The sequence below is a fragment of the Pleuronectes platessa genome, chromosome 18 (genome assembly GCF_947347685.1).
Source record: "Pleuronectes platessa chromosome 18, fPlePla1.1, whole genome shotgun sequence".
NCBI lineage: Eukaryota > Metazoa > Chordata > Actinopteri > Pleuronectiformes > Pleuronectidae > Pleuronectes > Pleuronectes platessa.
The window spans coordinates 12450284-12478081 of record NC_070643.1 but is presented as its reverse complement, the minus strand read 5'-3'; the positions used below and the strand labels follow the sequence as shown (position 1 = coordinate 12478081).

The 27798-nt window shown below is 43.6% G+C and overlaps 1 protein-coding gene across 4 annotated transcripts; it reads right to left on the bottom strand.

Annotated features, from left to right (window-relative positions):
• Positions 1-378: 378 nt before the first annotated feature.
• Positions 379-24080, bottom strand: elp2 (elongator acetyltransferase complex subunit 2). Of its 4 annotated transcripts, none has more exons than XM_053447213.1 (22): positions 23935-24080; positions 23733-23811; positions 22958-23028; positions 22717-22861; positions 21654-21731; positions 21215-21279; positions 21043-21109; positions 18541-18687; positions 18297-18395; positions 17258-17358; positions 11866-11997; positions 11148-11297; positions 9724-9915; positions 9451-9520; positions 9212-9307; positions 7688-7745; positions 6657-6729; positions 5752-5944; positions 2019-2140; positions 1782-1924; positions 1445-1558; positions 379-1013 (listed from the first exon to the last, which is right to left on the bottom strand). In XM_053447213.1, exons 1-22 carry the CDS (start codon positions 24064-24066, stop codon positions 818-820), a joined length of 2523 nt encoding a protein of 840 aa, XP_053303188.1. In that variant the 5' UTR covers positions 24067-24080; the 3' UTR covers positions 379-817. The 4 variants fall into 4 exon arrangements, with proteins under 4 accessions (XP_053303188.1, XP_053303189.1, XP_053303186.1 ...); XM_053447214.1 differs by having other exon boundaries at positions 18297-18392; XM_053447211.1 differs by having other exon boundaries at positions 895-1558.
• Positions 24081-27798: the final 3718 nt, after the last annotated feature.

Sequence of the window (27798 nt, the reverse complement as noted above, 5' to 3'; positions counted from 1 at the left end):
TCGGGCTGATGCCCTCTCTCGCCACGTTGAAGTGAAAAAGATCCTGGATTCACCCGTTTATCTGGAACTACTCCACAACTGAATGGATTCTTCCTTAAGTCGTCAGCTTCAACCCTCCACAGACTTTGATGGAGATCCGTTCAGAAGAGTTTACAGTAATCACACACCGGTGGAAAACATCAAAGCAAATCTGAAACACAGCAACATGACCTGTCCAATAATAAACTTGATTGCACATCAGCCCCGTGGTAATTGGACCAAACTCCACAGGTATTGAAGTGAAGGTCACGGCTCCTCAACACTAATCATGTGTTGATTTTACACCTCACACATCATTTCTGGTGATTCAGCTTCATTTAGAGACCAAACACTTTCATATTCGTAGATATAGAAAACTTTTAATTAATTGGTCATAAAACAAATGAACCACACACACGTCTTTATCAAGTGCAGAGAAAACCATGAATATCAGACTGTCACCATATAGATAGATGTTTACTGAACCAGTCTAAATATCTGCAGCATCTTCTTCTTCTTTGAATCTAAAACACTTTGAAGTGTCTGAGTAAAATCCCCCCCCCCCTCGAGCTCATGGCGTTTTCACCATCCAGGATCCGCCCATCAAATCGGCTCAGTGGCGTGCAGACAGGCCGCGGGGCATGTGTGTCGTGGGTTTGTCCTCAGACTGACCCGTGACTGACCCGGCTGTCACAGGGACTGAACGGCTCTGCCAGTGAGCAGTGTCTCTCTCTCTCTCTCTCTGGGTGTGTGTGTGTGTGTGTGTGTGAGGGACATAATAGTGTCATCGTCGGTGGTGCTAAAGAGCCAGTCTGTTGACGTTGAAGATTTTGACAGAGTGGTCGGCACCGGCGCTGGCGAGCTGGACCCAGGAGCTCTCTTCTTCAGCCTCACTCTCTCCATCCGTCTGTCCGTCCTCCTTGCTGTGGACTCGACCTGCTCGGCCGGCCCGGGGCCTCCAGCGGAGCCTCTTCACAGCCAGAGTGTGGCTTTGTCTGAGGGAGGACGTGGTGAAGGGAAACAGCAGGACTCCGCGCTGGATGGCAACAAGCACAAGGATAAACACAAGATTCTCTCATAGAATTAATGATCGTGAACATAAATGATGCCCATTGGTACCGTCCCCCAACTGCTGCTCAGTCTTAAGGACAGGAGAGCTGCTTGTGTTCCATTATAACACATGAGAAAACCTGGCAGCTTCATACTGGAGCCACACGGCTGCTATTTACATGAGCTGCCAGTGGCCACTGAAGGCCTTTCTGTGTTCTGATAAACTGCAGATGAACTGTGTGTGTGTGTGTGTGTGTGTGTGTGTGTGTGTGTGTGTGTGTGTGTGTGTGTGTGTGTGTGTGTGTGTGTGTGTGTGTGTGTGTGTGTGTGTGTGTATGTGTGTGTGTATGTGTGTTTCCAAGTTTCATAAGGATACAACATGTCCGTCTCTGCACAGCTGCTCCAGTCGTGTCCTCCAGCAGCCTCCTGGCCGGGGCTCCACCTGTACAACAGGATCCTGCCACTCTCCAAGCCAACTGCCAACAGGTAGCTGTGGAACACACACACAAACACAAACGCACACACAAACACACACACATATATGTAATTTAGTATACCAAACATTCAATCTTTTTCCAGTGGAGCAAAATATGGGATTCATTAATTTTCATACTGTACTTATTTGTCTGTAAGGTGATATTTATTCATACATGCGACTATAACTCACAAAAAAAGGCTTGTGTCTGTGTGTGTTTGTGTGTGTGTGTGTGTACCTGTTATCAGGGAAGAGTACAGGGCAGAAAGCTACAGCGGTAGCAGAATCCCCCACATCCAAGATGGAGGAACAGTGTTTAATCTCAGGAGGAAGCTCAGAGTCTCCGGTGTCCTCTGAGCTGCAGGGGCCCCACACGATCACCTGCACAAACACAAACACACACAAACAGAATCAAATCCCATTCGTTCACTTTCACCTTCAAACTTTACGTCTTTTCTTTACGAGTGAAAATGACCTTCTTGTCTCGACTGGACGTCACAAAGTAGTTGCTGTCGGGGCTCCAGTCACATGACCAGATGATGCGGCTGTGCACGGCCGTGTCCTTCGACGTGTGCGCGTGCAGCGAGAAGTGCGGCTCTGCGTGGAAACAACACACACACACACAAACAGTAACAGATTACATTGTGCACCAGCTACAACTTGACACATATTGTCACATTTCGTTCACAGGACGACGCGCCCGCACATCGTCTGCTGACCAGAGACGAGCCGACGGTCAACACGCCGGCGTGATGAGTCATGACATCAGCAGGTCGGCCTCAGTAGCGCCCGACTCTCCAGAGCAACAAATAAACAACCAACAAGACAGAGCAGCTCGTTCCAGCCTCCACTCCACTCACTTTTGCTTTATGACCGGCTGCTGTTTATTTCCCAGCCTCAGTCATTTCAGACCCCAGATTGTTTTTTCTCCTGGAGGTTGTTTGTATGCTGCTGGCAGTCACCTGTCTGCAGTGGTGCTGCTTTACTGCGGCTGCTCTCCACACACACACACACACACACACACACACACACACACACACACACACACACACACACACACACACACACACACACACACACACACACACACACACACACACACACACACACACACACACACACACACACACACACACACACACACACACAAAGACACAGACACACACTGTCTACAGTATAACCGCTCATCCTTCATGACTTCAGAGGACAATATTATGACTTTCATGCATTTTCTTGAGATTTAATGTTTAACTCCACTCACTAAAACTCTTGTGTTCCTCAAAATTACATATTCAAAAGGTTTGTAATGAAAAACTCCCCTCATGACCTTAAAACGGTTTAAATGTTACTAGTTTTTTCCTCATTACTTGATCTAGGAATCGCTAATATTTAAAGGTACAGTGTGTAAAATTCAACTATTGGGGAAGTATCATGTTGCAGCTGAATACCACTCACCCCACCCTCCCCTTCCAAACATGGAAGAGAACCAGTGGTAACCTTCAATGTCATAAAAACTCAAAGTGTCCAGTTTGGGCTACTGTAAGATGAATGTGCTAGAAAAAGGTCCTCAGGAGGCAACAAAAACGAATACACACACACCGGAATCTGCATTTACACACAGCCATAAAACCAGTGTCACCACAACAGTATGAGTTGATCACTGTGGATCGTCTGTTCGCTCACAACCTTCTACCTCTGTGAAATACACACACATATACTTGAGGGTCTATTGTTTTGGCCATACCTCCTTCCATTAGCTCTCTTGTTTTAGGATCTCAGTCCCTAAACACAAATGACATACAGATGAAAGAGCGGCACCCGAGTAAGGCTGCACACCTCAGATAGGGAATGTGTGAGGGAGGAGTGAGACGTAACAGCGTCTCCTTCATGCAGATGTCTGGGTGCTTGACCTCAGAGGGAGAGGAGGAGGATGTGCTGAGGCAAAACAGGTAGGAGACAGAGAGGAGGTGAGGACGAGAGGAAATCACTCTGACTTCGTTTAACCTTCCTTACTCTGAGACTGTGTGTCTGTCTGTGGCGACAAACGTGAGACTAAAGACAGAGAAATCGTATTCCTGGGTCAGAGGTCATGATTGAGTTTCGGGTAGAGTTAGGTAAAGGTTTGGTTTAAGGTTAGGCAGGTAGTTGTTGGTTATGGTTAATGTGAGGCTCCTGTAAATGAATACACATCTACGTCCCCAAAAGTAACCTATGAGCATGCATGTGTTTCGGTGCAGTCCACTGTTCAGGCAAACAGGAGAGGGCAGGACTGTTTAACTTGTGTCAGTGCCTAATATTAGAAAAATAATAATAATAAGCTTTATTTGTGTAACACTTTCATTAACAAAGTGCTTCAATCAAATTAAATAAAAAAGGAGGAAACTACGCTGAGCTGCTCTTTACAAAATGACTTTAGAGGTTGACAGGAGAATTTAGGGTTTGGGCCGACAGATACATTTCCATTTACTGTAATTTCTCGCACCATGCAGATACTGACAGTCTTGACCTTCCAGATACAAGTTTAACCTTTTTACCGTCACAGAGTTAAATGTCAAAAAGGACATATCTCAAGCGAACAGATGGAGTGTGGGATGCGGAGGACAAAAGATCAATACTTAAGTGTCTGGAATCAAACCACAGACCCAGGGTGGGGAGGTCAGCTGGTCAGGGTCACTGCACAGGAGATAGTGTCTGTTTCTTTAAACTAATGTTGCACAACTCAAGAACTGTATGTACAGGCCTGTCAGTTTTCTCCTTTAACCTGACACGATATGCGCACAAGCACAGATTTGATGAGCTCCCGCAATCCACTGCAACTCTGCTACACTGACAAGCCCTCCGGCACCGGGTGACATTCAATGAAATATACAGGAAGGCATCTGTTGTAATCTGCATAGTTATTGTCCACCAGAGAGCTCTGTTCCCTATTTCAGTGCAGGTTGCATCAGCTGCCCTAAAGGATTATCTGCAATAAAGATAATGATAGGCTTTTTAAAAGGGAGGTATGAGAAACTCAAATTGTGGTCAGTTCACATAAAAATGCAGAGAATGAATAAAGAAACTTCCCTTATTAGCTCCTCTTTTCAGTCAATGCATCACTTGTTTGGCTCTTCACAGTATTAATCAGGAGGGTCCTTCCAATCAGACCAGCTTAACTTGGAATTTGATTTGGAACCAATCTGCTCAGTGGCTTTACCTTATTTTAATTAATTAGTAGGATAGCTGCTGTTATCTCAAATATTGTCCCTTTGTCTTGACAGTCGCTCAAACACGTTTTTAATTAAAGAGGATGAATTTTCAAAGCAGCATGAAGAACTGTTTTCTCATCCAGAGCAAACATGTGAAAACAAAATCCTGACAATTTAATGAAACTATTTGTTGTAGTGGAACCTGAGCAGAACCTGAGCGGAACCTGAGCGGAACCTGAGTGGAACCTGAGCGGAACCTGAGCGGAACCTGAGTGGAACCTGAGCGGAGCCTGAGCGGAACCTGAGTGGAACCTGAGTGGGAACTGAGTTGAACCTGAATGGAACCTGAGTGGAACCTGAGTGGAACCTGAATGGGAACTGATTTGAACCTGAGTGGAACCTGAGTGGGAACTGAGTTGAACCTGAGTGGAACCTGAATGGGAACTGAGTTGAACCTGAGTGGAACCTGAGTGGAACCTGAGTGGAACCTGAGTGGGAACTGAGTTGAACCTGAGTGGAACCTGAGTGGGAACTGAGTTGAACCTGAGTGGGAACTGAGTTGAACCCTGAGTGGAACCTGAGTGGAACCTGAGTGGAACCTGAGTGGAACCTGAATGGGAACTGAGTTGAACCTGAGTGGAACCTGAGTGGAACCTGAGTTGAACCTAAGTGGGAACTGAGTTGAACCCTGAGTGGAACCTGAGTGGAACCTGAGTGGAACCTGAGTGGAACCTGAATGGGAACTGAGTTGAACCTGAGTGGAACCTGAGTTGAACCTAAGTGGGAACTGAGTTGAACCCTGAGTGGAACCTGAGTGGAACCTGAGTGGAACCTGATTGGAACCTGGGTGGAACCTGAGTGGAACCTGAGTGGAACCTGGGTGGAACCTGAATGGAACCTGAGTGGAACCTGAGTGGAACCTGAGTGGAACCTGGGTGGAACCTGAGTGGAACCTGAGTGGAACCTGAGTGGAACCTGGGTGGAACCCTCATTAGCGGCTGGTCCTTCTCCTTTCCTCACCTGGACTTTGAGGCGTGGGGGGGGTGCGTCTCCATAAAGACCAGGTGCGATCGCGGGACACGGCCACCAGGAGCTGTGCATCAGGTGAGAAGGCCATCTGGGTGATGGTGAGGTTGTGGCATGGCAGCGTCTGTAGCTGACGCCACGTGTCTGTACTCCACAGCAGCACGGCTGCATGCTCGGCTTTAGATGCCTGGACACAGACAGTTTGGTTCAGTTGAAATTTCAGATTAAAAATACACTGCACGGAATATTTTAATCTTTTGTTTTATCTCTGCCTCTTTTCCATTTCTTCTGCCTGTAAAGTTCTTGTGTGAAAAATTTGATATAACGTTTGCATGCAAGATATGAAAAAATTCCTGATGTAGAGGTAGGTTGAAGGATGAGGACAACTGGAGAAGGGAACAACATGACTGTGAGGAGAGATAAGAGCAAAGCAAAGAGCAGCAGAGGAAAGAAGAACAGATGATGAAAGGATGCGAGAAAAGAGGAGAAACACAGGGGGAGAGGGTGGGTGAGGTAGAAGGGGGGTAAGAGACATATTGCAGCATGTGCCTGTAAACATCTGGGTTTTGTCTGCAGTGGGAATGAATCACTACTGATGGAAAAAGACACAAGAGTGAATGTGCTAGAGGTGAGAGAGCTTCTCAGCTATCGATGGGCTAGTGAGGTGGAACTTGACCCAGGGAGGGGGGGGGGGGGAACAAGTAAGGACAACATATGTTATATCAATACCTGACTGACAACACTGCCACCTTGATCGGAGTGTGTGTGTGTGTGTGTGTGTGTGTGTGTGTGTGTGTTGGTGTGAGAATATGTGCATGGTGCTTTACTCCCTCTGATCCATTGCTCTGATCAGGGGGTTTCCCGTACGTGGTCTCCGGCCTCGGTCTCATCACACTGACCTTGCAGGCGGACGCCACCACTGTCCTGGCGCTGTCAGACGCCAGACAGAACATCTCAAAGCCGTGGCCGTACCTGGAGACGAGAGGAGGCCGATCACACAGAGATTAATTATGAGCCGGAGCGCTGAACACCAGGAAGGAGGCACACGATGTTAAAGACAGGCAGGTGATGGCTGGACGACCACAAAGAGAGAGAACGCTCCCCGCTGTGACGGTGAAATATTTTCGTATTCCGAAGCGTCACGTCGACGAGCTTTCAGACTCGAGCCGTCAGCGTCGGCTGACAGGTAAATAAGCAGAGTGTGAAATTAAAATGTTGATCTGTGGTGACTGGTCCTTCTCCTGCTGACAGAGATGAACAATGATGATGCTCCCGCTAATCACTCACAGCCTAATTACATCTGGCTTCTTTTAATGTCTCCTGATAACTTTGACAACTTGCTGCTTGCAACTCAATTCTTCCCCAGCAAGGAAGCTTTCAGAAGCTGCATCAATTTGGCCTCAACTGTGAGAATATTGTTTATGCCACGAGAATAATTGGTCCAATTTCTCATTTGAATGTTTCCATTATGCTCTGAATGATTCAAGGGGGAGAAGCCAAATGCCCACACCTCAAATAAACAGCAGCGCCATACGTCATGTATATGGTGGACTGACCAGTAAATAGATTTAACACTGGCCGTAAATGGAGGTAATATATTCAGCCTGGAGAGGAGGCTCATGGGAAGGCGGGAAGCTTCATTCTGATTGGCTGATGAATACAGGGGGATGAAGACAACCGAGAGCTTTGGGAATTTCAAACCCTGAGAGCAAAACCAAACAAACACAATTCCAAATGTGAAATGTTGCTTCATTAAGAGCGATGTGGCGTCTATAGGCAGCGTAGGAATGTAAAATGGAAAGAAGTTGTGCGATTTGAAATTGTCTCAGGAGTCTGGATGTTGTTCCCCCCCGCTGGCAGGTGAGTGAATCTGAAGAGAAGCGGAGAGGGTTTGGATTTGCTGTGAGCAGAGAAACATTTCAATACTCACAGTTTCTGGACCTCAGGCCAGAGCGTGTTCTGGAGAAGATGATCCTCTGGTGGGGGCTCTGTGAACACACAACACAAACGACGAACACACACACACACTTTTAACCACAGACTTCAATATGCTTACATAATTGTCATTTGCAAAGCCCTGAAAACTCGGATGTTTTAAAATTTTAAATACAACCAATTTACAATGTACAAAATGAGGATTACACCAGGGTGGCCGTTATAACTTTGCTCTTTTGAATCCCTGTACTTTTAACTCCCTGAGTGACGGGGACTTTGTGCATGTGACACACAAACGTGCAAGTTAAAGGGTTGGGGGGGGGGGGGGGGGGGACAGGTACCATAAAGAGAGAGCGAGCTAAAAGCCGCACGCTACACTGAGAACACGATTGTCCGCCTCGAGACATTGTCGTACAGCTTCTTTCAACATTTGGCTTGCATGAAATCCTCGGCTCTGCAACTTGCCCCCACCCCAAAAAAAAAGAAAGCTTTTCTTAAACAACCACGGCTTTATCTCCATTTCTTAACGGCTGCCGGCTTTGAGGGGGATCAAATTCAGCCGAGTGCCAATCCTCTCCCTCGCACCGCAGGCTCCGCACAAGGCCGCGCTGCCTTCCCGTTGCATGTAATTGAAAGCTACACTCCTCGTGCTTTTCTTATTGGTCATCGGCGGGGTTTTTTCTCCTCGTTTTCTTTTGCATAATTATTAATTTGTCTCCCTGCCCGCAGAAGCCAATCAAACGGGTGGAAAAGCATTGGTAACAACAATCTCAGCACTCGGCTGCTCCCGTCACAGCCCGGGGTCATCGATGCTTAAACTTTGCATGCACAATAGCCTACTTTCCAATTAGCATTGCAGATTAAGGAGCGGCTTCAATCCTGCTGATGACAGCCCTTCACACCCTCTCGCCCTGGGGTTTCAAAGCGCAGCGCTCTGTTCTCCTCATTTGACTCTCATCCATTTTCCCATCTGCCTGTTTCCTGCAATTATTGTCTCCAGTTTTTCTTTTGTTTCCTCTACTCCTCTTTTCCTGTGTCCTCTCTGCACAGCAGCACAAGGCAATTTCCCTTCTCCGACCTGCTTCATATTTCAGATCCTTTTTTTAGCTTTTTTAGGTGTCTGTTGTTTTGGAGTCATTCTGTAAAATGAACCTGCAACTTTCCTGTCTTCTCTCTGCAACTTTCTCACATCACCACTTCCTCTGATATCACCTACCACCCTTCTCCTCCCACCCCCTGTCCTGCTGTGAGACCGCCGACCTCCAGGGTTCTGTGGGAGCGGAGCTAGGCGAGAGTCGACGGTAATAACTAACTGTCCGTCCAGCTTCATATCAATACGTCTCATAGGAACGTTTGGCTGCAGGCAGACAGGAATTCTTAAATCTGGGCAATGAGGAATATGAATCCACCTTAAATACATTACATACATTTATTCATCAGGAAGGGTTCAGTTTAATGTGGCTTTACTCAGATGAGTAAGCGACTCCGTTATATTAGAGAATATTTCATTTGACAGTACCGGTCATGTTGAGTGGGTGGAAGTAAGACTCCTGGTATTGATCAGACACACTGCTGAGCTTCTCCGCTGCATTATTGTTCTTTTGGACAAGGTCACCTGTAAGTCAAAATATTGTTTTTGTAAATGTACAATTTATGAGAAGAGTAAAAATATTGAACAAACCATCAATTTAATATGAAAAAGTTGTTAGGGAGAAAATTGATTATCAGACAAAACTTGGCCCCAACCGAGTAATTTACCCTGAAAAACGGCCTTGTTAGACAGACCCAGGGCAGGTGTGCTGGCTCCCTCTGGAAGGTTGGCAGAGTCCTGGCAGGGAGAAGATAAATGCACGAGCAGCAGCACACACATCAATAACCAGCAGGGTTTTTAGGGAGCCGTCCACTCAGCACATTCCACATTTAGAAAACCAAGTGAAAAAGACACTCCCAGGAAAGTTTGGTCGAGTTTGATCGTAGGACAGAGGCAACAACTTTAGAGGTCAAGGAATCGTAATTCAATGTGGAACTCACGCTGGACGTCAGCAGCTTTTCTCTCGATGCCCCAGAGATGTTTGCAAAGTTCTCCACAAAGTTGCGAGGCGCTTGAAAGACTCTCAGGACCTTCTCATCGGCTCCAGACACAAACTGGAACCTCCCGACCATGGCCAGACACTGCATGTCGTATCCATGGATCTGAGGCCGGGAGATTTCATGCCAGGTTGGCTGCAGGGGCGAAATAAAGACACACACAGATTTGTATTAAGATCCTTAAGCAGCTGTGGTCGCCAGAGGAAGTGCCAGCATTTAAAAAGATCCGCTTCCAATAGATCCTTGGATGTTGTGAGACTTCTCTGCCTTAAATCCGTCCGTTTGAAAACAAGCCAAATACGAAATTGATTCTCCAATTGAACTCCACTTCAATGAGTTCTTCTGGCCCAGGATGAGGTGGCAAATATCCAAAGTTGCATCTTGAATAATGCAATGAACTCTGGAACATTGATTATGTTTTAACCTAACTGAATGTTTTACTCCGCCTAAAACAATTTCACCTGGATAAACGTGAGGTGAAGTCAGAAGCTTCACTCTGACGTTAGTTAAAAATACAACAGTTTCCTGTTGTAGTGCCGGAGGCGATCAATCAGTCCCGGTTAGTCGAGTCTGAAGTCTTTCCCTTAAAAATACACGATTACTTCTCGCAAAACCTCTTCATCATTAAGTTAAAACCTATTAAAATTCTGTCAGGAGTCTAAACATATTTCAGCAAGCGGCTGCAAGTAGAAAACGTGTTTTTGTATGTACTGACTACATCCCACAAAGGTTAATAAAACCAGCAGGAGTTGAAGAGAGACAAGCATACTAAGTAACCACTGCTTTTAGAAGATAATAAGAATAGAAAGGGAAATAATGTGAATTGTAACATGTGTTTGTCAAACACTTGTTCTCTTTGATGTCTTGTGAATAGAGATGTGTTGTGGTAGAGCTCATTTAAGAGGAAAACCACCAACAGCAGTACCGACATCTATAATCTGCCCATTTTGAAGGTATTCACAGTGTATTTCTAACATTTCTCACAAGACTGAACAATTAGACAATATGTGCTACACTGCTGATACTAAAGTTACTTCCTCTTTAATATTTCTTCATCCTGTCCTGAGTGATTCAATTTAATCCAAATGTGTCCTGAAATCTTATCACTCAAATCCGTCTTGGATGCACGTGGCCACATTCTTTTAGCTGTGTGAGCAGGACTGGACAAGGCCTTAGTTGTTTTTATCAGTGAGGCTGCTTTTCTTTTCTTCTGTCTGATGAATCACCTTGATTTTTTTATTTAATAGGGTTACGGAAATTTCAAACTATGGACAAAAAAACATTTAAAACCACTAATTAAAATCATTTGATTTTCAAATGCTCGTCAATAGAAACACGTCATAGGTGAGATTCTGTGGCCACTTTACCAGTTTGACATCTTGTTTCCTCCATGGGGTGAAGAGTCTGGTGGTCTGGTCTGAGCCCACGCTGACGATGAACTCACCCTCCGGATCCCAGCTGAGGTCCCGCACTTCATTGAAATGACCTGATATGACAACTCCAGGTCTCCACCCCCCCTGGACAGAGACGCATTATAGTCGTCAGTTTACAGCCTTCAATCTCGGGATCACCCTCTAAACCACAAGAAGACCACAACCCCGGCCCCTTGATGCTAAGCCCCATTCACGAGAGTAGTTGATTGTAATATATTAATCTATTAAATTATTTACCTAGATGATTGAATTTGGAACAGCTGTCTGCGAGGTCGGTCAGAATTATTTATCAACACTTTCAGGTTTGGGCTCAACTTTAAATTCACCTTCCACGCGGATGTGATTGCAGTTCAGTTAACTCTGAACTTGCGTTGTGACTTCAGACCTCCACTCTCTCCCAAAAGGAAACATGCTGAGCCCGTCACATTGAGTGGCAGACAGGAGACTCAGTGTGACTAATTACACTAATCACTGTCCCTCACACACGGTGGAGCTGTGGAGCAGTTACACAAACTCTGGCTCTTATTTCAAACCCTCTTGTCATTCTACTGCTTTAGGAAAACATCACGTTTATTTGGCAAAAAAGGTTAATTTAACTGAACAAACTGGACAAATTTGAAAGTTTGGATCAAACTAAGGTTGTGACTCTCACCTCTTTATCTTGGTCTCTGCACCAGAGATGCAGCGCCCCGTGAAACGCATGAGCCACAATCATGGAGCCATCCGGACTCATCTGGCAGCCGTAGAAACCCAGAGTGTTGCCACCAACCTCCCCTACACGCACCTGGTGTAGAAAAAAAACAAAAAAAAAAACATTAAACAAGAATATCTTTGCCGATCATAACGCTCAACTCATCTGCCTTCTCAACACGTCGGTATCGGACATCAGGTGGAAGCATAACATTTGTTTTCTGGGGCAGAGTCGCTGACTTGCAGCAGAGAAAGATGAAAGTAACATGAAATAACGTAAACATGCATCTACTGCCAAAGATGGAGAAAAATCTGTAAAGTGGGTTATTGTTTTAATGCAATTATTTCAGAGAGCTATGAATTTAGCAGCTGCTGTCATCCTCCCTGACATCCAGACACAGATAACAGCCCATCTGCTGTGTCAAACACCTGCGATTTATTTAAAAGCTACAGGCTCAGAAGAGAGAGGGGCGAAAAACAAAAAGGTTCGGGTGTCAAATCTGTTCTCAGCCTCCCACCAGCTAGATCAGCCTCTGCAATGGTGGATGGAAACAGAAAAAAAACGGAAAATTAAGCTGACAAGTCAGATGAGAAATTATGCAAAATGGGACTTATTAGAGTTGAATAAATTGTTTTTTTCAAACTAAATACATTTGTCTGATACAAAATGAAAGCAATTGCAGAGCAGCATATCACATTAAACAAATAATCATGAAAAATGGCAAAGCTTGAGAACACAGAGGGATTTACATAAATTGGATTCGGGTGAGAGCGTGTGACCCCTGCGTCAGTCTGCGGTCGCCATCCCAGGGCACGATCATAAAGACGGTGTAAAACCATCCTCCCACTTAAAAACAACAATCCAATTTAAAAAAGGCCATTAACTGAGTTCACCATTAGGTTTCCTTTTAAAACAATTGCTCTGCTGGGATTTTAAACCCCTGTCCAGTTTTGGACACTTCGCCTTAGCGTGTAAACAGAAATATTAAATTTGTGGATTGAAATCACTACCTGGGGCAGAAATCCCATTTTCATTTAAGTTAATTTCCCAGTTGCACTGATTAATGAAAACATTTGATTGTATTTTATTGCAGTGGTTGGCAGTGTTGCCTCACAGCAAGAAGGATTGCATGTTCTCTAAGTGTTTGTGTGAGACATGGTTAAGGTTAATTGGAGACACTAACTTGCCCATAGGTGTGAACGTTAATTGTCTCTATACGTTATCGTGAAGGGTCGTTTGTCTCTGTCAGCCTGTCGGCCCTCCTATCGACTGGCCAACTGTCCTGGGTAAACCCCTCCCTCTCCCCCAATGTCCGCTATGATTAGCTCCAGCCCCCTGTGACCTTATGAGCAGTTCAGATAATGGATGGATGTATTCTAACATCCTTTCATTGAAATGAATATCCACAGAAAACACATATTTAGATACAGGACACAAGACTATTAATATCACATCCTATTGCTTGCATTACAAGGAGGATGCAATGCAGGATTATGGGACTGAATGGAAATAACTAGACACAATGTGTGAATTAACCAAAATATAAAAAATCTGAATAAACAGGAATACTTGTTTATGGAGAAGTATAGTTAAAGCTGCAAGTCAGTTATACAAAAAAGTTGAGAAACTAATTCTATCCCCCTGCATTAGACATTTATAGTGTCGGTGAGTTTAACTCTCGTTTTTAATTAATTGCTCTTAAACGAACAAAGAAGCACTATTTACTCCAGGACTGTCAGAGTATTGTGCGGACCTGTCGAGCTTCTCTTCTCTGGCCGCGAGGAAATCAAACAATTAAAAGCTTCATCGGGTCCCCGAGGCCTTGGAGGTAAACTGGGCAAGAGGAGAGATCTATTAGAATCGATAGCAGCCGAACAGCCCTGGACAGCGCTACACTGCTCCCTCAGCAACACTGCGGTCTTTATCCAGATATGGCTATATTATATCTCCTCCATCTTTAATTAGCTTGTGTCTTAAATGATATGGTCGGGGCTGTGAGGAAATATGAGAAGTGCTGGATTTATACTCGAAAGATTAAAATCGCAAAAGATGTAGAGCTAAGCCCGTTATCTTTTCTACGAGCAGGGAGCGCGCAGTGTAGCTGCAGAGGTGACCTGAGTCACACTGAGAGAGGAATGCATAAAAACATGTGGGCGTCCATTACATGTTTAACAAAAAAGATCACATAAATACATCAGCGGGCGCACGCACACACACACACACACATACATTCTCTACGTCTGTCTACTGTACGTGGTAGTAAAGTTGTGTCTTCAGTTTTGGAGAGTTGGTCATCAATGACCTTCAAAATAATCCCTGTCTGCAGGCTGGAACACAGCGGAACTAATGACGATGGTACAGGCATGTCCTCACTTTGAATGGCACCGTCCTCCAGCCATCCACAGAAACAGAGAGCGAGACAGAACGAGAACGGAAGGAGCCGACAGCCAGGTAGAAACATCGTTGGTGAGATTGAGAGAAAACGAGATGCAACATTAAGCAGATTGATTTTAAAATTCTGCGCACAAGAGCCGGCCGTAAATCATGCAAAAACTCACAGAGGCAAAGAGCCGTCATCTGTCTTGTTTACGAGAGGAGGAACAATATGGATGCAAAGCGTGTGTTATCGCTAGGCAGAGGGGGTTTGGGGGAGGAAGAGAACAGGGACAGCAAGGTAAGGAAGGTATACATCATTGTTGGAGGGAGAGAAAACGGGTGACGCTCAACCATTCCTGGCTGAAACACTGACTTGTACAATGAGAGGCTGACTCTCGCCTTTAGTTTCTCTACAGTAAGCAACTATATGGATGTCAATCGTGTAATGAATAAAACATGAAAACATTTCTTAAAGCTATAAGACTGGTAAATGACCAGCAAAACAAGTACTAAAACTTTTATTAAGTTTACAGACTTCAAAGATTTAATTTATTAACTTTGTGAGGCCATAGTCAGCTAAATAATATTGAATTGTTTATTTTCAATTCCGAAACTATTTACATTATTGATATATGATCTGAAAAATGTCCTTTGTGACTGGGATTCTATGCCATTTCTATTTATTTGCCTTTATTTTGTTGATAAAACAATATTTTTTAATTGTCAGGGCCATGCTCAATGAAAACATGTAATCTATGTATTGTTGTCATCATTAAAAAAATATATACAGCACATAATATGTATAATTTATATTATATAAATAAATAATATAAATATATTGAGAATGTGGAAAATGTCCTACAGCCTAGTGGGATTCCTTCAAGTGTTTTGTTAAAAAACTAAATTGTCATTGCATTTTCTTAAAACCGGTCTGCGGCCGAGTGCAACTTGAAGAGAGTACACAGGCCGAGGTCTGGAAATAGGTTATCTCTGTAACACACACACACACACACACACACACACACACACACACACACACACACACACACACACACACACACACACACACACACACACACACACACACACACACACACACACACACACACACACACACACACACACACACACACACACACACACACACACACACACAATCCCTCCAGGCCCTGTGGTAGCCCGCTGTGGTCAGTCTGAGATGTTAATTACCAGTGTGTCTTGTTAGTAGGATGTACTTTACACAGCAGTGGACCCCAGCCACCCCACCCGCCATTAAATCTCACCAATTACTATAATCAGTGTGAAGAAGTGGAGCACTTCTTTGTAAAAAATAAGCTAATTAAGACACACATGGCCGATCATTCAACGCTGCTCTGCCAAAAACTTCAAGGCCCCACAGAAAAGCATTTGTGAAGCTGATTCGGGTAAAACAACAACAAAAAACACAGCAAAAAAGGGCCAAAGGTCGTTAATTCTGTCTAACGATACAGACAAAATGTAAATAAAGTTTATTCACTGACATTTCATCATTGGAGGTTCACAGGTTAGCTTCCTTTGTAGGCAGCGAACCTGACAGTTCAAAGGGTCTAGCTCGCATTTGAAAAGAAGAAAAAAAAACAGGCAAAGAGGAGGAGAAATAGAGAGGAGAGGAAAAGGGGAGAAGACTCATATAAAATGCACTTTCACATTCAACAAAAAGGCTATTCCATTTTTTCTTGAATTATTGGTACTGAGAGAAAAAGTCTGAGCCGTGAAGGGAGAGCAGCCACACCAGACTTTATTTCAAACACCTCGGCTGCTTTTCTATTCTATTGTTCGACTTTGTCTAATCACACGGAGGAGAATATGCGACATTAGCGCTGGCTTCAGGCCCTAATCATCGTCCCTTTGTCGGAGTGTCGAGACTTTCATGGTTGCTCCTTTCTTTGGGCTTTGTTGCGAGTCACTGTGGATGTGCACGATGAGATCAAAAGGGGAAAAAATTTAACTAATCAAGTGTGAAATCTTTTCTCATCACCTCAGAGTGCGATCGCGCTCCAGGTACCTGCCACGGCGAGGTGAGAAACACTCCTGTTCTATGTGATGTGTGCATTTGTGGGACATATTTCGGGACGCCAGCGTGTGTGAGCGCGTCTTTGTCAGCAGTTAGCGCCTTGATATTTTTGCAACTCAACTCCTGTGTGTTCTGATATTCTGTCAGGTACGTGGAAAAGTAGTACTACTCCCGAACCCCCTAAGATTTGTCAGTCATATTATAAAAAAGAAGAAGCTGTGGGGCAGATGGGCAGAGAACACTTTTTTTTCTCCTTCGCCGTCCACACTTGTGTTAAATTTAGCCCCATTCTGGCACAACAGCAGCTGTTGGAAGCTGAGAGAGACGAGGTGGTGGGGAGAGAGCGGAATGGGGGAGAGAGATAATGTGAGGCGATGAGACAGGAGAAGAGTAAGGAAGGCGTGTGGTGAAGAAGAGGAGGAGGAGGAGCACAGAAAACGCTGGACAGCAGGTGTGGGAAGTCAGAGGTAAGAACAGATCATGAAGGGAAAAAAATAATGAGGAGAAAGGCAACGTTAGAGGCTGTGGCTTGACTTCTACAGGCCTTGCCATCCTCTGTTGGCCGTGTTGGGGAATGGGATGGAGAAGAGGGTGAGTGATAGAAAGGAAAATGGGGGAGGACAACCTCGGTTTGCCTAAACTCACAGTGGTGCGCTGGGCTCAGCGCCTCTTCATCACTGTCTATCACTTCTATTCCTGACACCTCAATGTCAGGAAGGGAGGAAACCGACACAGGGGCCCTGACAGCAGGAAGGAAGATACTGGAGGGGGGCTCGAGTTCTGGATCACGTCAAGAGCTCCTGACGAGGGCGCTAGCAGAAACAGGCTGGGAAACTGGTGTGTGAGTCTTTAGGAATGTGTGTTTCCTTCAGAGAGTGACTGATAGCATGTGTCAAGGATCTGTGTATCTGAGTAAACACTGACCTGCTCCACCCAGACTCCAGATCCCTCCTCAGGAGCCCAGAGGATCATGGTCTTATCCATGGAAGCAGAGAGCAAACTGAGAGGCTGCTGCAACTCACCACCTGCAGGGGGAGACAACGAGACACTGGGATCTATACAGCAACGCCTTCCACAGTCAATTATGAACAACGGGCAACAGTTGATGGTTTTCAACATTTTAAACATCTTGTCAATCAACTCACGACACCTCAGATTTACATCTAGAACCTCTTGTATTCAGCCTTATATTATCTATTTATTTTATAGTGAATATACAGTATAAATTGAGTTGTTTATATGACTTCTGCTATGGTGCATTAAACCATATGAGGTTAAAAGACCATTTGCAAGTAAGTACAACTCAATTGTTATGCATGGATTCGTGTAGAGATTTCATTTGTATTTACGTACTGTTGAGTCATATTATAATTGTATAATCAATGCCTAATAATAATAATAAAAACATAGTTTGTTTAGATAAATAGTCAAGACTGGAAAAAGCATGATTGCATAATTGAGCAAGACTATATTGTAGCGGCCTCTGCGGAGCTTTACTTGAATCATCCAAACATGATGCTGTGCGATGTACACGAGCTGGGATGAGTGTGAAGTGACCTTGATGTAATAAAGCTTTTAGGGCAAATAGAGTTTAAAGAGAAGATTTAGCACGTCTAGCATCTCTTCCCCCGGAGAACTCATTAAGCCAATAACGTTTCACCCCCTTTTTTTTTCTTTCTTACAAATTGTCACCACTCTTACTCTCTTTTGTAAGCAATAGCATTGTGGGACAAAGGGAGTAAATCAAGGTCTCAATCTATTTACTTCTTTACTTTACTACTTTATTTTTATTGCGGATTGTGTCTGATTCTAAAATAAGTGATTTCCTTTTCGAAAAACACTGCTCATAGATTCTAGGTAGGACTTCCTGGCAATTTATCAAAAACCTTGTGAAGGGTCAGATTGTCCTTAGGATGCTCTTCATTTGTGACCAGTCACTTCCTTGTTTTATTCATCAAGGTACCTTGGTAGAAAGGAGGCTGCCAGTGGACTCCATAGACCCAGTTCTCATGACCTGCCAGGACCGTCTCCAGAGACACGGCAAACACTGACGACACATCTGCTGCAGGTAAACAGAGGTATCAGGATATAAGTTTATGCTATGAACACAAGTGATCACTGTGGGCCTTTAGACCAACAAAAAATGTGTCTCCTCATTGTGGTTAATTAACACCCCTTCTATAGCTGAGCCAGTGTGGCCGGCTCACCTCTCTCCTTCACTTCAAACACGTCCTCTTTCATCTTGATGATGGTGTGATCGTCCTCTGTGCCGCTGTCTGTCCCAGACTTGGCACAAAGCCTCCACACTCTGATGAGACAGTCCTGTGAACAGCTGGCTAATAACAGCTCCCCACCTGAAAGAGTCCGAGACGCAACCTGAATCCTGAGACACTTTCTGTCAAACATTAAAATACCAGACAACTCACTCCGTGTTATTTGCTCTTATGTGGAACTTTGACAAAGTGTTTCTCGTCACTTAATACCTGCTTTTATCTCACCACGTAATATCGGATATTATCTCATCAGAAATGCTGACATTCATGCAAGAGGAGAGGTTATAAGTTTAGTGCTTTATGCATTTCAGATAAATAAAACTTTAAAACTGCATTTATAAACTTGTTGGCTTCTTGGAGGCATCGCAACAAGCTAATATAATACAGGTAAAAATAATTAAATATAAAACCTTCTCGTCATATACGTGGGGTATGGGTTTTTGACTGAATGTGTAAATACCACTGAGGGCTTCGGAAAATACAAAGACAAAGATCAGTCGATTAGGGGAGAAAATAAGCAGTAGAATTCTCATTAATTAAAATACTCCCAGGTTGTATCCCTAAAGGAGATGGTGCACACTTCAGAATAACACAATGATTTTTTAGTTTCTCCCTCAGGTTGCCTGTCTTTAGACTTTGAACTTCTGCTTTTGTCTGTTATCTAGTAGAACCGTGATCAAGGCACGAGAGAAGAAGCTCCTCATTGTGATGTGGCCTGTAAGACAGCAGGAGTCTAGACCGAACATATACAGACAGGAGGTAAACAAAGCACACTTCACTATCCCTGAGCGCTCCCGTCTTTCAGCTTTAGTCCAATGGCCACTGGCCCAGTTTTTGCCTCTGCCAGAGACAAACAGACATAATAAAAAAGTCTTCAGCTACCATCACCTGAGGCCTCCTGAATGTCGGGACAGGGAAAGGAAAGCTATTACTGTTTGTCAATCACAGCGTAATAACGCTGATGATAATGGCAGCGTTGATTGGTCTGGCTTCGTGCCTGAAACTCTTCCAAAGCTACTTGCAATAGGGACTTTTTCTTGAGAACAATTTTCTTACACAAGCCTGTTTTTTTAAACTTGGAAAGCACCGACACAAACTTCTATTTGTGACACGGTTACATCTCAATAGGTTGGTGCTTCTTTAAAGTCTTTTTTATTTCATTTATTTTAATTCTGTGGATAAATAAACATCTCAGGGAGGAGAAATAACTGGGTGAGTGAGTTATTGGTCAAACCGAGGAGTTTAAGAGACGTATGCCTGATTTTAAAGTAGCGCTGATGTCATCTAAGGTCCAGGTTGATGAAATAAAAATATGATTTTTGAAAACAGAATACAGACAGAAGCACAAAAATAAAAAACAGACGTCCTGCTCTGAATCTGAAAATTTAACAGCTATTATAAACTGTACCTCTGGTGCAGCAATCTGCCATCTGCCGGGTCATAAAAGAAGAGAACGATTTATTTAACTACTATCTCAGCGGTGAGAGGGTATCGTCGTTCCAATCGAGATACTTCCTATGAACAAACTTGTGCGTCTCTTCGCTGGCTGCTAGTTTGGCAGTGTGAAGGAGTTCATAGACTGTGAGTGGGAAGGAGACGCTGGTGGAGGAGAGGGCTAGTTAAGGAGATGAAATAGCTTTTACACAGTCAGAACAGAGCGGTAATGAAGTGCCCTCAAAGAGGGTTACACAATTAGAAGAGACTGGATTGGATCCATGTATTTCTCCATGCGATCCCCACACTGTGAACAACACACTGGTAGGTGAAGCTGCACTGAAAATGACTGGCTGAAAAGGCTCGACACACAAAGACTAGTGTAAGATTTCTGAGTTTTTTGAGTTTGTGTCTTCTTGCTTGAAGTTTGTGACTCATTTATGTATTCTTAGTGTCAAAAACATCTTTCCTAACCGGTACTTAGTTTGAAAATCTTTCCTGAAACTTTCTACTTCTTACAAAGTAAAAAGACAAAATAAGTTTACTAACGAACCGTGGATTGGAGTTTGAACACGGTCGAAGACTGGTCTGCTCTGCGCTCTGTTGCCTCAACAAACTAAACTAAACAAGCACAGTTAGCCCATTAATCAAAATCCAGGACAGTCTGCAGCCCAAGTCGAGCCCCGAGCTGCAATATGTGAAGCTGCCTGTTCTTAACAGATCAAGTCTCAAATCTCAGCACCGGTACCTCAAGAAGTTTTGTGTTTATTCTCTTTCTGTTTATTGCTTTAACTAATTTGTTTAGGTTTTTTTTGTCATCTTACCGAACTGTTTTCAATTCATGCGTAAGTACACCAAGAGCAGTGGTTAACCAGAGGCAAAATCCATGTATGGGTACAAATACTTGGCTAATAAATCAGATTCTGATTCTGACTGATGTATGAGAGAAAGTACGAATTCAGACAGAGTTCTGCTTGTGAAACAGTAACATCAGGGACTCACCTACAGACGTCCAAGCCACTCCACGAACCCAGTCTTCATGCCCTTGTAGGGATAAAGCTTTCTGGAACTGTTGTACAGCAATTTAATAAGAACAAATATTGCCTTTTAAATATAAATCTTCAAATGAAAGTATTGACACAGACTATATGAGTGAGAACTGATCTGAGTTTACCTGTCCGCTGGACTGTACGTACAGATGCACTCGACAGTCGTCCCCCCCACAGGCCAGTATGGGAACTGTCAGAAACAAGGTTTACATCTGCTGTCAGCTACATCTGCTGTCCATCCAGGTTTAAAAAACAGGTGGAAAGGAAGGATGATGCACCGCGACATCAAACAGACGAAAGGCGCGTCAAACAGAAATGCAAACTGACACGAGACACTTCAAACGCAGAGTGCAGATTGAATATGACATTCGGTTACGGGCACCAAAGCAGTGGGGCAAATTGAGATGGAAGAGAGGAAAGATGTGTGCGTGTGTGTCTGTGTGTGTGTGTGTGTGTGTGTGTGTGTGTGTGTGTGTGTGTGTGTGTGTGTGTGTGTGTGAGAAAGTGCGAGTGTATGCACCACACAACTTAAAGGATTTCTAAGTAGGAACAGCTTAGGCTTACCTCTAGTGCCTGGCAACAGTACCAGAGAGACATCCATCATGAAACCGCTGCCGAATGGTATGATATGGAGGCACTCAGCTGAGGAACACACAGGCACAAGGGATTCAACTTTACATTCACTATGTGTATTTTTTTATACATTTCAAATAAACGTAAATATTCATAATTATATGTAGATAATAAGCTCAAATATGTGGGCTTTTGTTTTTTGTAGGAACACAGTTGTTTTCACTGCAGAGCCATAAGGATTTCTTCTTACTTTTCCAGTTTGGAATGTTCAACAAAGTTAAATTGTTTTCTCTGCCTTCACTTATGGGTACCCTGTGTTTTAAGCTCCCACAATCTGGCTACAGGCACCAACAGAACAGTTTATAGCTACTATTACTGCCCAGAAAAACAGCCCGAGGCTATTGCCAGTACACACACACACACACACACACACACACACACACACACACACACACACACACACACACACACACACACACACACACACACACACACACACACACACACACACACACACACACACACACACACACACACACACACACACACACACACACACACACATCTGCACTGACAGGTGGACAGGAACTTTAACAAAGAGAAGCTGTTACAGGTGACAGCTTGAGAAAAACATTTTGAAGTGTGGATGACAGTTTTCAATCATTCAATTCAACTATACAATGGATAAATTATTTAGAGAAATAAAAACTGCATGTCGTATTGTTTTCACTTCTGTATATGAAACAAGTCAGGTGGTCTTTAATTTAAATCAATCTATTTTTGTCCGGAAAATAACAAAATGTGAACATGACGTCATAGATTCAAACTAAACTGCTGCACAGCCCTGCAGAGGTGAGGCAAGTGATTGTGTTGTGAGTAAACACTGCAATTCCATCTAGCAGCCACTAGGGGGGACATAGTCACACAAACAAACTTGATTATGTACTGTTTAAGTAATATTATGACTCTTCTACACTCTGGATACATTAAGTTTCTCAAATACTTAAATACCAAACAAGCTAAATGAAAGAGTAATTTAAATCTTCCTTTGTACCTTTTTTGTTTGCACTGCAGAGCCACAGTCTGACGGTGGAGTCGGACGATGAGGAGGCCACCAGGATTCCTGAGCCCTCCGTGTAGATGGCAGCCACAGCGCTGATTGGACCAGTGTGGCCCTTACACTCCACTGACTGGCCGAACTGGAAACAGCAGGTGAACACGTTTTAGATCATATGACTGTAAAAAGAAGCAGGAAACTTTGGAGAAAACTGAATTTTCTGCAGCAGGTGCGTCACCTTTTCATTCCGAGCCTCCCAGACGATGAGCTGGTTGTCTGAGCCTCCTGAGACAAGATGAGTCTCCGGAGCTGTGACAGCAGAAACAAGCACAGTCAGTAAAATGACATTTTACGGATTTTAAGTTTAAAAGACTCTTCTGTCATCTTATCACTAGGTCACATGGTTACAGTTAGGGTATATTTTCAATACTGCCTTGTGATCTGAGCTCGACTGCAACTGAAGTTTCTTTTAAAAGTAAACTCTCAGGCATTCGGTTAGTGTGTGCATGTGTGTGTCTGTGTGTGTTGAATCTACCTCTACATGAAATGAGTATACAAATTGAAATTGGGGCAACTTTGTGGCAACACTTCGGGGAAGACTTTTCAGTATTACTTCAGAATGGAACTCTGGTTTCAATGTTGTGGCCGATCATGTATTTATTACACTGTCGTAAGGCCTGTGAACAACATGCCAGAAAAGGGACTTTACACAGAGTTTAGAAGCCAAAATGAAGATAGTAAGTTGAAGTTCTAGTTTGCCTAGTGACTCATCGTTAACTAAACCAACTTGTTAAAACATCTTCCTTTGCATTGACTTATATTCACTGTGGACAGCTTCACCAAATCCGTATTCCAAACCTTAACCAGGTTCAACTCATGTTAAAGAGTTTTATCCTTAACCTACTCACAACTTACATCTTACCCCTGACTTAAACTTAAGGGGTAACAAATACAAAGAGAGAGGTGGGGGCAGTCCAGATGTTTGACAGGTCCACATCAGTGTCCTCACTCACCACAGTCCTCTCTGTGGACCCACTGAACAGCATTCACTCTGCCTGTGTGTCCGTTCAGCACCGCAGCGACTCTTCTCTCCTGCGGTTTTATCAAATCACATGTTTGTTGTTAAATTAACCGACACAAATCAGGGTTTATTCTCTCGGTTGTGTCGCTGACAGCAGCGTCACTGACATGACGCCATGAGACACAGTTCAGTACCTGCGGGTCGTACAGAGCCACTGAGTTACACGTCCCGAACGCAACGGTTCCCCCGCGACTCCAGGACACAACATGTGGAGTCCTGTTAGCGCAACAAGCGACATGGCATGTCTCCATCACAGGCGCCGCCATCTTGGAAGCTGGAGATGCGGTGTTACTGTTAAAACGGCCCGTAGTGAAACCGCTCCGCGCGTACACATGGTCCGCATCCAGAGGTCAGTGCAACAATTCAACCAACTTTGATGTCAGTATTTTCTTTTTTTTTACGACAGGCACGTGCACAGATAGACCCCTAGTGGTGCTCAACAGTGATGTGCAAGTTCACACCTCTCATGAACTAGTTCAGTTCATAAAAGTAAACATGAATAGTTCACCTTCATAGTTCACCATTTAAATTCTGAACTAGTTCATAGTTCAGTTCATTTTATAGTTTTAAGGTGGAAAGTGAGAATGAAAGACTAAACTTATTAAAGAAAACCTTATCCATCACTACCCCTTGCCTTTACTGTCGGAATCTTTATCAGAGTGTGTGTAAAAATCCCTCAGATAATAATAAGGTGCATCGGATCTCGGATGTAGTTGCTGAGTCTGCGTCTCTGCTTTCTCTTGCCATCTGTATATGAGACCGAGAGCTGTTGTGCTGCAGGTATGGCCTGCCCCTTTAAGGAAAGTTTGTAGTGTGTGACGTAGTGCAACTGGGCATTGTGAGAAAAGACGCTAAAAGTGTGTTTATGAGGAGAAGTGACGGACCACCTGGAGGTGATGCGAGTGTTGCTCCTGCTGTATAACCGAGAAATAAAGTGGCCGCATTCCCAGTAAAGAAATATCTCCTCCTCCTTATTCACGGAGCGGTCCGGACGGCTGGTTACCGACCAGACAGCGAGCCAAGATAACCAGTGACAGGGGCGGCTCCTGGTACAGGCGACATAGGAGACTGATTTATCATGACGTGACACATGCAATGTAAAACAAAACATTAACGTCACACCATCATCCTCTAACCCCGGCACGCAACAGAGGTAGAAGTGCTGCGAAAAGCAGTCCGCCTCCTTTCCTCGCCCATGTTTAATACTTGGGCTGTTCGCACCGGCAGCGTAGTGCCGGGAAGAACCAGGAAGCGCTGCGGCCATACACACACAAGCACATAATCTCCTGTGGGGGGGTGGCGGCTACAGGCTTGCGTAGGTCAGTCACCTCTGAAGACCAGTATCATTTACCCCTGAACCAGCGCGGAGAAACGATGATGTTGATGATGAAAAATTTAATATAAAAAAATTAAATAAAAAATTAAATATAAAAAAATTAAATTAAATTAAATTAAATTAAATTAAATTAAGGATTCTGCACATCCTGCGCAGAATCCTACTGCGCACATATGCGCAGAAGACTACTGCGCATATCATGCGCAGAAGCCTACTGTGCGGTTCCTGCACAGAACCCCACTGCGCAGGAATTGCGCGCGCAGTTCTTTTTTTTTTTTATTAAATTATTTTCTGTTTTTATATTGAATTAATTTAAATTTGCATAGTTTAAGATATTTTGCAATTAATAAGAGAAATTCTGCCAATAATTCAGTATATTGCCAGCTTGAAAATAGGAAAGAGTCGACCCGACCCTTCTTGCTGGAGGACGATCACTCTACCAACTAGGCCAGACCGCTTGCTGATCTCCATTTGGAACTAAACACCACCCCCCCCCCTCCCTCGTCCTCCTCCTCCTCATGCAGCTGAAAGGTAGGTGTTAAGTTGAGCTACACGACAGTCTGGTGAGGTATATTGTGGTATATTACTCGTGTAATGCTGCTTATGCTTCAACTCTGTCAGAAAACAGTAAAAAAAAAATGTGTGTACTGTGTTGTCAGCTTTATAGAGATTATGTAAATCACTCTTGATTATTATGCACAACATTGATTTATCTCATTTACAAAATTTGCAGCATAATGCCAAGAAAAGAGAGACTCCAAAAGCAGAAGGACAGGGAACTGCAGCAAGCAGCTCAGGGTAGCAGCTCTCTTTTATCTTGGATCAGGACATCAACTAGTAAAACAAATGTTTTACTAGTAACCCTACCTAGTCCAGGGGAGCCATTATTTATTTATTCAGTATTATTTTTTTTAATTTCATAAATAATTTTGGCGATGGGTGCCCTTTTTTTTGATGACACTCATCTCAATTTGAAGTTGATCTGATGGTAGCCCTGGAACAAGTACCTCAAAGTAAAAATGTGGAATATGGCGAAATGGCCACTAAATGCAAAATTTACACGGTGTGACCGTGGCGTGGCGTCAAAGTTTGATTACACGCCAATAAAACACGATGTTTGCGGACATACATGGACCATGAATCCTTTGATGCACACTCACTTCCAGATCCCGTGCTTCAATGGGAAACTGCGCAGTGCGTGAAGTCATAAGTGATAAAGAAATGCCCTGAAGGGATCACAAATTCAATCACAGAGTCCTATTGGCAGACTGAATGCTGTCTGCCAGCCTTGATTTATTGCCAGTAGAGCCATCACCATTGAAATAGCCTTTCAAGTTATAACATCCCACAAGATCAGAGAAACAGGGCATAGTGATTTTATTTCACAGAAAGTAGGGGAGAGCGGGGTAATGTGGGACACCGGGTGATGTGAAACACCCCCTGTATCTAGGCAACGGAACACATTTGTGGTCATGTGACTAATATGTTTAAAAGCCCCTCCCATTCCCCCCTTGCCATGAAGGAGAAGTTGGTGCTGGTGCTGTGGAAAGTATGTTTTTTTGCAAAAAATAGTTTTTTGCATGTAAAAGTAAATTTTCTTGCTCTGAACTTAATCAACTGTTGTGTCAAAATAAATTGATTCAGGTAGAAAAAAATATATCATACATGTTGATGAACTTCCAACATATAAAACCATGTGATTGATGCCAGCTGAAGATTAGCCTGAATTGATAAGAGATGTTGTTTTTCTAAAATTGTGGCTTCGGGGTAAAGTGGGACAAATGCTGTGGGGTAAAGTGGGACAGTGTCTCACTTTACCCCACCATGAATCACAAGTTAAGTTTAGTCTTAAACATATTCTAGTGTTATATTACATTATATATGTTTTATTTTTAATGTCATAAACATTGTAGAAAAGCCATCTTGCCAAGAAACTACACCAGGAAGACAACCTGGGGCCAAACACCCCTTGCAGAGATGGAGAGTGTAGCCGCTGAGGTCATGCAAGGAAAGAAGTCCTTAAGAAAAGCTGGAAGGGATAGAAATATTGATAAGACAACCCTCAAAAGATTCATAAAGAAAAAAGAGAAAGGGAAAGTTAAATCAGTAGCCTGGGGTGCAGTAGCTGAGGTAGAGAGAATATTCACAGATGAGATGGAGGAGGAGCTTGCCAAACACTCAAATCAACTAGCTGACCAGTTCCATGGCCTTGCTCCAGTTAAGTGCCGTGAACTGGCATTTGAATACGCAGAGAAAAACAATATCCCTGTCCCTGCCAATTGGACAGAGAAACAATGTGCAGGTAAGCTAGAGATCACATGAATCATAACAATCATAAATGTGCTTATTTGACCAATCCCCATGATTCTGTTACTAGTCCAATATTAGTGGTTGTCAATCTAGCTGTCACGATTTTAACTATTACAACATGTGTTGTTATGGTAGTTTTAAAGTGGAAAAAGTAGGAGGACCACAAGACCACTTTTTTTAAAACAATCATATTTTCACTGCCGTTTGTCCTGAAGACATTCTGATCATTTCCATTCCTAGAAAATATCCTGAATTAATGGGAAATGTGTAAATTTTACCGATATATCAGTTTAGCTCGCCTAGAGGGGAGCAAATGTAGAAAAATGTCCCAAATTACCCCGCTCTCCCCTAG